We start from the raw sequence: 10,822 nt of genomic DNA on the forward strand, positions 1-10,822 counted from the left end.
TACAGTCCATGGGGTCAAAAAGAGTCGGACACGACTGAGTGAGTTTCACTTTCCAACCTTTTTACCCCACATAGGGCTGTGCCCTACAGATGACAGCACAGAGCAGAAGCCTTTAGAAAAGGGAAGAAAAACTTGCAAAGCAAGCAGGGAGCCAGACTTTAAAAGGGCTGGCCTACCAGAATAAAAAACACAACATATATTCAAAAGAAAAAAATCGCAAGTCAACAAGAATATTAAGGTTGCATTATTCTGTTTAGGGAAAACAGCAATGTCCTTACCTCATTTTCGTATTCTTAAAAGTTGTGATGTATCTGCAGGCATCTGCACAGCAGAAACAAGCAAAGATACATTCCTGGTGGGGGAGAGCAAGGCCAGTCAGGTGACTCTGCTAGTTCTGGTGTAAGTCAGGGTGCCAAGTGTGCCCGCACCCCCATTCTGGGGCACGTGAGGTGGTCAGTCGCTGGAAGCAGGCCGAGCTCTGTTTCTACAGCAGGTACGACATGGGGGGTGTATAGTTGGCCTGTGTTGTTTTGGATACCGTGTAAACTTGCCCTGAAATTCTTTCCAGCTGATCAGCAGCAGCAGAAAGAAAACTGGGTGAAGAGATTCTAAAATAAAATAATAAGGCTCTTTCCTTTTATACATTCAACAATCGTCTATTTAAGTGTTCTCTGTGCTACTCATACGGACAGAACTTGGTGTTTAATTTGGCGACCATTTATAGACGCGAGGGCAGGATTAAGGGCACTTATTGTTACTCAGTCCAAGCTCAAACTATTCACTGAAAAGTCGAGTGACGAGCTGTTTGGGCATGGATGGAGACTTTATTCAGAAAACCAGCTGAGCAAGAAGATGGTGGACTAGTGTCCCAGAGAACAACCCAGTTGAACTGCTCTTGGATCGAGCAGTTTGGAAGCCACTGGAGGCCTTTGTTGGAGGGTCTCTGGGTGTAAGATGAAAAGCATCTGTGCTACAGGACGAATGGGAGATGGCTGATGTGGACAGGAGACCGGGAGGCCTGAGAGGATGATGTAAGATTAAGGGGCTTCTTTTCCTTTTGACCATGGGAGGTAACGTTGCTGTAGAGGGGATCAAAGGGAGACATTAGAGACGGAGGGAATGACTTGTGCAAGATCCCAGAGGGAGCACAGGGGCTAAGATGGCCGCTTTTGCAGAGGAGAGGGGACACGTCTGGAAAGGCATGTGGAAACCTGCTGTGGCTCTAGGGCTGGGCAGAGAGTGTTCCGGGTCCGGAGCTGGTGAGGATGCTGAAAAGTTGCCTCCAAGTAGCTTCTGTTATTTATTTACTTTTTTTTCAGTGAAGTTGGAGGCTGGGTCATTACTGTGGTGAGAGAGGAGAGAGCAGAAGAGAGGTCTTAAGGAGACCAGGGAAACTTGCTCTAGTCATCATGGGGACCAGAGGGAACAGCTGACTCAGAAGCCTGGGGACAGTACTAGGGTTCATAACGCCTTTTTACCTCTGCTGTGGCACCAGTCAGCAGAATTTTGTGATTTCCTGTAGTCATGGTCAGCTTGGAATGAAGATGCTGGGTATTACAGAAGGTAACAGGATTGGCAGAAGGTCAAGAAGTGAAAGCATCAGCAAAAGACTGATGGAAGAGCTGGGCCAGCAGTCTTGGTCGGCTGGAGCAGGGAGGGAAGCTGAAAGGAGACGTCTCTGGGAGAGCCGGGGGCATCGAGGCGGGCTTACAAGGGGGAAGGACAGTCGTGTTAACGGCGTTTGCTCACAGTTACGGAGAATTTCCTAGGGATCAGACACACTTCCTTTTCAGAACAATCCTAAGTGCTGTGTCCTATTGCTATCTTCATAGATGAAGAAATTTTGAAGCAGAAACTTCAGCACTTTGCTCCAGATCATTCCACTGGTCATTGACAGATGAGCTTGTGCTCTTGACAACCAGGCAAGGGATTGAGAGAGTAGACAGGTTTGTGCTCTGGGAATGGTATCCTGTGCTTCCCTGGTGGCTCAGGGGTAAAAAATCCACCTGCCAATGCAGGAGACGCGGGTTCGATCCCTGGGTGGGAAATATCCCCCGGAGAAGGGAATGGCAACCCACTCCAGTATTCTTGCCTGGGAAATCCCATGGACAGAGGAGCCTGGCAGCGTACAGTCCGCTGGGGCGCCAAACGTGACTTAGGGACTAAACGGTAGCAACAATATCCCACTGCTGACCTGAACAGCTGTTGCTCCACCAATGTTCATCACAGAGTTATTCACAATAGCGAGAAGGTGAAACAATCCAAGTGTCTGTGAACAGATGAGTGGATAAACACAACGGGCATATACACACACAGAGGAGTATTATTCAACCTTGAAGAGGAACGTGATTTTGGCATAAGCTACTACATGGATGGACCTTGAAAACATTATGCTTAGTGGAGTAAGCCAGACACAGAAGGACAAATAGTGTATGATTCCACTTATATGAGACACCAAGAATGGGAAAAGTCATACAGACAAAGTAGGGTTGAGGTTGCTGGGAGCTGGGAGGAGATTGTGGGGAGTTTTAGTTTATTAAGTAGAACTTTTGCTGGGGATGATGAGAAGTTCTGGGTAGTGATAGAGGCGATGGCTATACAACATCGTGAGTGTATTCAGTGTCACTGAATTGTACACCGACACAGGCTTAAAATGATACATATTACATAGCATATATTTTACCACGACTTAAAAAAAAGGTTTCAGTGGGGAGCTACTTCTGGGTGATTACAACTAAAGCACTGTTGAAGAAGGGAGACGCTGAGTTTGGAGGGAACGACGGCTGGAGCTGAGGAAGGAAGGGAGAGAGGCAGAGCTGAACGGGTCGGCCAGCAGGACTCCTGCGTCCTGACGTTTGGCTATCCTCAGGGGCAGCGCCTGGACCGTTAGCAGGCCCGATGCGTGGACCACATGGAGGACGCGAACGGGACCGGGACGATGATTCACTTCCACTTCCGCCCCTTCTCCAAACTCCCTGAGGTTCAGACGCTGATTTTCGTGGCCTTCCTGATTATGTACCTGGTCAGCGTCAGCGGCAACATCTCCATTTTGCTCATCGTCTGGACCCACCGCTCTCTGCACACCCCCATGTACTTCTTCCTGGCCAACTTGGCGGCTCTGGAGACCTGCTACTCCTCCGCCATTGCCCCTCTGACACTGGCCAGCACCCTGTCCGCGGGGAGAACCCTCGTCTCCCTGGCTGGCTGCGGTGCCCAGATGTTCTTCTTCATCTTCCTGGGCAGTGCTGACTGCATCCTGCTGGCCGTCATGGCCTACGACAGGTTCGTGGCCATCTGCCACCCTCTGCGTTACAGCCTCATGATGAGCTGGCGGCTGTGTGCCCGACTGGCCCTGGGCTCCCTGGTGTTGGGGTTCATCTTCGCCATGCAGCTGACCGTGCTCATCTTCCGGCTCCCCTTCTGCAGCAGCAAGGAGATTGGCATGTTCTACTGTGACGTCCTGCCCGTCATGAGACTGGCCTGTGCGGACACCCGGGTCCACGAGGCCACGCTGTTCGTGGTTAGCGTCACTGTCCTTACCCTCCCCTTCCTGCTGATCACCTTGTCCTATGTCTTCATCGCGGCCGCCATCCTGAAGATCCGCTCTGCAGAAGGGAGGCACAAGGCCTTCTCCACCTGCTCCTCCCACATGACTGTGGTTCTGCTCCAGTATGGAGGTACCAGCCTCATCTACCTGTGCCCCAGCTCCAGCTACTCTCCAGAGAGGGCCCAAGTAGTGTCTGTGGTCTACACCTTCATCACCCCCATGCTGAACCCCTTGATCTACAGTATGAGGAATCGAGAGCTCAAGCATGCTTTGAAGAGAGCAGCGATGCGGTTCCTCTCGTCCTAAACACAACACCTGGATGCTCCTCTGTAGCACTGTGGGGTGGAGACAGAGGGGTGTCCTCTCTGAGACGGGAGACGGGGGTAAGCGGTCATAGGTTTGGTACTGCTACTTCTTCCTGTTATATTATTTTCAAGAAGTCATTTTTCCTTTGTCAGGAAGAGATGGAAACAGTGGAAACAGTGGCAGACTTTATTTTTCTGGGCTCCAAAATCACTGCAGATGGTGATTGCAGCCATGAAATTAAAAGACACTTATTCCTTGGAAGGAAAGCTATGACCAACCTAGACAGCATATTAAAAAGCAGAGACATTACTTTGCCAACATAAATCAGTTTAGTCAAAGCTGTGGTTTTTCCAGTAGTCATGTAGAGATGTGAGAGTTGGACTACAAAGAAAGCTGAGCACTGAAGAATTGATGCTTTTGAACTGTGGTGTTGGAGAAGACTCTTCAGAGTCCCTTGGACTGCAAGGAGATCCAACCAGTCCATTCTGAAGGAGATCAGTCCTGAATGTTCATTGGAAGGACTGATGCTGAAGCTGAAACTCCAATCCTTTGCCCACCTGATGCAAAGAACTGATTCATTTGAAAAGACCCTGATGCTGGGAAAGATTGAGGGCAGGACGAGAAAGCGACGACAGAGGATGAGATGGTTGGATGGCATCACCGACTCAATGGACATGAGTTTGAGTAAACTCCAGAAGTTGGTGAAGGACAGGGAGGCCTGGTGTGCTGCAGTCCATGGAGTTGCAGAGAGTCGGACATGACTGAGCGACTGAACTGAACTGAACTGAAGGAAGAGATGTTTTTAAGAGAACATCTTATCTGTTTGTTTTCTTTCCCATTATCTGTCCATTTCTTCCTTCATACTCTCTCTATTGCTTGTACACACACACACACACACACACACACACACACGTTCACTTATCTCATATCATCCCTTTGTGCCTATCCATGTTGATATGGCCTGAATATTTGCATTTTTTCCAAATTCACAGGTTCAAATACTAGTGCCCAGTGTGATGGCATTAAAAGATGGGACTTAGATGAGAGGTGCTTAAGTCACGAGGCCAGAGCCCTGGTGAGTGGAATCACTGCTTTTATGAAAGAGACTCCTCAGAGCTCCCTAGCACCTTCTGCTATGTGAGGCTACAATGAGAAGTCTGTGACCTGGAAGAAGGCCTTTACCCAAACTCATTCTTAGATTCCTCATCCATAAAAAGGGGATTAAACTACCCACAAGACCTAAATTCTGGGGTAGTTATAAGATCAAAAGATATAAGTGGAAGTACTTTGTGACTTTTTTTTTAACTGTTGTTATTATTTTGCCATGCAGCACGTGAGATCTTAGTTCCCCAACCAGGGGTCAAACCTGGGCCGCCTGCGGTGGAAGCACAGTCTCAGCCAGTGGACCCCCTGGGAAGTCCCTCCGCTGTGACTTTCAGAGGGAGACAGAGCGGCGGACATCAGGACCGCTGTCCTCAGCGCCACGTGCCGCGTTCCGTCTGTGTTCTTCCCTTTGAACTTCTCTCCAGATGTAGTTCTCCAGTTCTTAGCAGACTCAAACATCGCACACATGGGCAGGGGCAGAGCCAGGAATAAAATACACATCAAGCTAGGGCCGTCCCATATTATGATTCCCACAATGTAAATGCGGAGTTTGTGCATTTTTGAATGATTTGTCTTTAATTCTACATTGTCTTCTAGGGAAAAGTCATGGGGAAAGCCTTAGAATTTTAAAGTTTTGTTGGTTTCTCTTTAACTTTATACCTGGAGCTAAACCACCTCCATCCCAGTCTCTGACTCTGTATTAGTCTGCTTCCCAATCACCCTTCGTTTGGACTTCCCTCGTGGTTAAGACTCCATGCTTTCACTACAGGAGCCGAGGTTTGATCCCCGGTTGGGGAAGTTCTGAATGCCACTTTCTGTCATCTCATCTGTTCGTTTTCTTCCCCATTCTCTGTGCATTTCTCCTCTCATTCTCTCTCTCTCTTGCTGTCTCTCACACACACATTCACTTATCTCATATTCTCTCTTGTCTAACCCTAGTTGATATGCGCTCTCTGATGGCTCAGACAATGAAGAGTCTGCCTGCAATGCAGGATACCTGGGATTGATCCCTGGGTTGGGAAGATCCCCTGGAGAAGGGAAAGGCTACCCCAGTCCAGTATTCTGGCCTGGAGAATTCCATGGACTGTATAGTCCATGGGGCTGCAAAGAGTTGGAGACGACTGAGCGACTTTCACTCACTCACTCACTGTGTACTATGCTCCCACCTGTGGTAGGTAGAGCAGGAAATAGAAAGGTAAGCAAGAGGAAGCTCCAACCTGGAAGGAAGCTAAGTCTAGCCATAGCTGGGACTTCTCTGGTGGTCCAGTGGCTAAGACTGTGAGCTCCCAACGCAGGGAGCATGGGTTCCATCCCTGGGGGATAAACTAGATCCCACTGCTCCAACTAAAGATCTCCGAGCAGCAGTGAAGGGCGAGGATGCCCCGTGCCACAGCTAAGACCTGGAGTAACAAACGAACAGAAGAACATAAACCGCAATTGCACCAAAGGCCAGGTGCTGCCAGCACAATGCTCTGAGCCACCGAGGTGGGGCCCGTGACGGGCGTCCGGGCTAGCTGGGAGGGGGAGGGCACCTGAGCTGCAGCGAGACAGGCTCGGTCCGCGTGTGCACAGAGGAGCGGGAAGGGCTCCTGGAGGGAACGGGGCGCGCGGCACAGGGCGGCTCCGCGCCTCTGCTCCCCGTCCGCCGAAGCACGCAAGGGGCGCCGCATCAGCTTTCTCTGGTTTTTTCTGATGCGTATCACAGGCCTCAGGGGCAGAAACCATGACCAGAACTCACGAGACAGGAAACTGAAGGGCCATTTTATTCTTCTGAAAGACAAGAACCCGGAAGGGTCCTCTTTGGTTCACTTGCAGCCCCTCGTTCGTTGTCCTGCAATGCTCTACGAGGTCAGTGTCTGCAGGACCCAGTCTTGTCCAACACTAGGTGTTTGGGGGAGATAAACAAGATACGGTCAAACGAACGTGAAGAATACCGTACTGATCAAAATAAAACGAATTGTTTGCTGCGGGTTTGTCCGGCGCCTGCCATGTGCAAACTTGCGGCCGTGACTCTTCAAGGCGGGGATGCTGTGTTGCCGTATTTCTAAATTCTGTCGCCACCAAACTCTTTTATTCCTTGGAATCTCTTAGGAAATGTTTTATCCTGCCGAACCCACTTGGGAAAATGCTGCCGTAGCTGATCCTGACTGAACACCGAAAGGGTGATTTCCCTACTGATTGAAATACTCCAGGCACTTTTCAGTTCCCCAGCCTCTGAGCAAATGGTGTGGTTGCGAGTGAGCAGCCTTTTCTAGTGACTGAATAAGGAGTTAATGATTGCCATATAGCAACGCATTCATCATCACAAGAACGCATGAGATGCGTGTTATTGTGGTCTCTGTTTACACACCAGGAGACTCAGACAGGAGGGTAAGTATCTTGTTCAGGGTCACACAGCCAGTAAACGTAGAACTGAGCTTTGACCTAGGCCATGTGGTTTCAAACCCTGGGCACAAAAGCGCTGTCTCTCCCAGCATCTGTGACTCCCTGTAAGAGCTTGGAAGACTGCTTCATTTTCCTGCCATTCAGCTCGTTTCAGTCTGGCAGTGGTGTCTGACTCCTTGCGACCTCGTGGACTGCAGCGTGCCAGGCTGCCCTTTCCACCACCACCTCCCGGAGCCTGCTTGAACTCATGTCCATCGACTTGGTGATGCCATCCAATTCAATTGCCTAATAAAATGGGGACGACAATATTTACCCTGTCTCCCTAAGTTACTGTGAGGTCTCCAAGGAAAGAACTCCGAAACATAACAGGACGATAAAAGACGCAGCGCGGTCACGCAGACGTCCGCGCGGGGTAATATACTAGATGGCGTACTGTTTTGATTACAGAATGTTTAAAGACATAAGTGTTCAGTTGCGTCTCACCTGAGGTTTCCCTGTGCTTATCCTGTTAACTCTTGTCAGCTGTTTCCCAGAAAAGCAAGCCTGTCTTCTCTAGCTCAGGAGTAACAGGGCACTTCTCTGCAAGACGCTTCCTTACTAGTCTCACACAGGCTCTTCAGAGGAGAGCTGTGTGTCTAGGGGCTCCAGGGATTGAGGCATTCATATAAACATAAAAACCAATGAATATGGTACAAATTATTTATATTGCCAGATCATAGGCATGGTCTTGTGGTATAAGGAGATTGGTGGGTAGAAAAAACATCTGAACAACATGATGTAAAACACCCTATAAACAAGACACATTCTTCTTAAACAATTTATTTTATTGAAGTATAGTTGATTTACAATGTTGTGTTAATTTCTACGGTACAGTAAACTGATTCATTTATACATATATATGCATTCTTTTCCATATTCTTTTCCATTATGGCTAATTAGAGCATGTTGAATATGTTTCCTGTGCTATACGGTAGGACCTTGCTGCGTATCCATTCTATGTATAATAGTTTGCCTCTGCTAATTCCAAACTCCTAGTCCATTTCCCCTCATCTGACAAGTCTGTTCTCTATGTTTTTAAAATACATTGTCTTAGACGCAGTTCAGTGACACATAGTTCATCCTTCAGTGGAGCGTGGAGCAACAACTGCGTTTAATTTTAAGGTGCAGGAAAGTCCTTTAATTGTTTTTAGGGAGAGGAGAGGACAATCTGCAGGGAGTGTGTGTGTGTGTGTGTGTGTGTGCAGCCAATTATGCTTTGATTTAGCCTGCAAATAATTGCAGTGTGCCTACCTTGTGGTAGCCCTGGAAGATGAATAATACAAGACAGATTTTATTTTCTTGGGCTCTAAAATCATTGCGGACAGCGACTGCAACCATGAAATTAAAAAAATGATTGCTTCTTGGAAGGAAAGCTATGACCAACCTAGACAGCATATTAAAAAGCAGAAACATCACTTTGCCAACAAAGGTCCATCTAGTGAAAGCTATGGTTTTTCCAGTAGTCATGTATGGATGTGAGAGTTGGGCCATAATGAAGGCTGAGTGCTGAAGAATTGATGCTTTTGAACTGTGGTGTTGGAGAAGACTCTTGAGAGTCCCTTGGACAGCAAGGATATCAAACCAGTCAATCCTAAAGGAAATCAGTCCTGAATATTCATTGGAATATTGCTGAAGCTGAAGACCCAATACTTTGGCCACCTGATGTGAAGAGTCAACTCATTGGGAAAGACCCTGATGCTGGGAAAGACTGAAGGCAGGAGGAGAAGATGGATGAGATGGTTGGATGGCATCACCGACTCAATGGACATGAACCTGAGCAAATTCCGGGACATGGTGGAGAACGGAGGAGTCTAGTGTGCTGCAGTCCATGAGGTCACCAACAGCTGGACACGACTGAGTGGCTGAACAACAGCAACACTGCCATGAGCATAAATGTAAGCAACTGGGTACAAGACAACCCAGGATTTGCTTTTAAGAGATCTGAACAAGTACTCTCGAGGGCGGGAGGGCAGAGGATCATGGAGACCATCCAAGTGAGCTGGAGAAGGCCTCAGTCTTGAGGAGGAGTAGGGGCTTGCCGGACATGAAATGCAGAAAGGGCAGAGATAGGTGGGAATCACGGGCACAGTGGGTGCAGAGAAGAGGTGAGACTTTGGTGAGGCTGCTGGTGGGTCTGTGTGTGTGTGTGTGTGTGTGTGTGTGTGTGTGTGAGGTAGTAACAGAGCATGGGGCTTGGAGCCAGACTGAGTAAAGGCTTGAACACTATTTGAAGAAGACTCTGGACCCTCTACTCTTATAATGAGAAGCCACTGATGAATTTCAATCAGAAGACAGACATGCTGCTGCTGCTGCTAAGTTGCTTCAGTCGTGTCCGACTCTGTTCGACCCCAGAGACGGCAGCCCACCCGTCCCTGTGATTCTCCAGGCAAGAACACGGGAGTGGGTTGCCATTTCCTTCTCCAGTGCATGAAAGTGAAAAGTGAAAGTGAAGTCACGCAGTCGTGTCTGACTCTTAGCGACCCCATGGACTGCAGCCTACCAGGCTCCTCCATCCATGGGATTTTCCAGGCAGGAGTACTGGAGTGGGGTGCCATTGCCTTCTCCGAAGACAGACATAATGGAATCATATTACCAGAAGATTCATTTAGTAAATTTGGTATACAATGGCTGAGTGCCTGGGCTTCCCTGGTAGCTCAGATGGTAAAGAATCTGCCTGCAATGCAGGAGATCCGCATTCCATCCCTGCGTCAGGATCTCTGGGTTGGGAAGATCCCCTGGAGAAAGAAATGGCAACCCACTGCAGTATTCCTGCCTGGAGAACCCCATGGACGGAGGAGCCTGGAGGGCTGTGGCCCACAGGGTCGCAAAGAGTCAGACACGACTGGAGCGACTAGGCAAGCGTGCAGGCTGAGGGCCCCGCATGTCTCTGGCCTGACGGTCGGGGCTGGGCTCACATCCATGATGAGGAGACGCAAGGCGGCCGGCCTCTCGAAGCTCATGGAAGGTGTGGGAGGCTGACCGGGTAACTGCACAGTGGCAGAGCTGTGATGAAGCCCAGTGTGTCACTGAAGCGCGTCTGAGGGACACGGTCCTAGAACGGGCTGCATTGTCCAGTTCAGATACAGAGACGAGAGCTCTAAGGCCGTGAAATAGCACAGTGCTGGCATTCCTTTGGGATCTGAACTGTGTTCCTGGCAGCTACCAAGATGGTTCCTGGTCTTCATTCCCGTGTGTATCCCCTCACCTGGAGTGGGGGCTGAACTGAGTGGTTCACTGTTCTTTTGTTTAGTTTTTTGAATGTTGAGTTTTTCTTTAATTAATTAATTTTTAAATTGAAGGACAATTGCTTTACAGAGTTTTGCTGTTTCTGTCAAACCTGAACATGAATCAGCCATCAGTTCAGTTCAGTTCAGGCGCTCAGTCGTGTCCGGCTCTTTGCGACCCCGTGGATCGCAGCACGCCAGGCCTCCCTGTGAATCA

At 49.0% G+C, this 10,822-nt stretch overlaps 1 protein-coding gene across 1 annotated transcript; it reads left to right on the plus strand.

Moving 5' to 3' along the window:
• Window positions 1-2,911: 2,911 nt before the first annotated feature.
• Window positions 2,912-3,853, plus strand: LOC104991325 (olfactory receptor 10V1-like). The gene has a single exon (XM_010843742.1). The coding sequence runs from the start codon at window positions 2,912-2,914 to the stop codon at window positions 3,851-3,853; it is 942 nt and encodes a 313-aa protein (XP_010842044.1).
• Window positions 3,854-10,822: the final 6,969 nt, after the last annotated feature.

Source organism: Bison bison, unplaced genomic scaffold (assembly GCF_000754665.1).
Source record: "Bison bison bison isolate TAMUID 2011002044 unplaced genomic scaffold, Bison_UMD1.0 scf7180017864185, whole genome shotgun sequence".
In the NCBI taxonomy this organism is placed as follows: domain Eukaryota; kingdom Metazoa; phylum Chordata; class Mammalia; order Artiodactyla; family Bovidae; genus Bison; species Bison bison.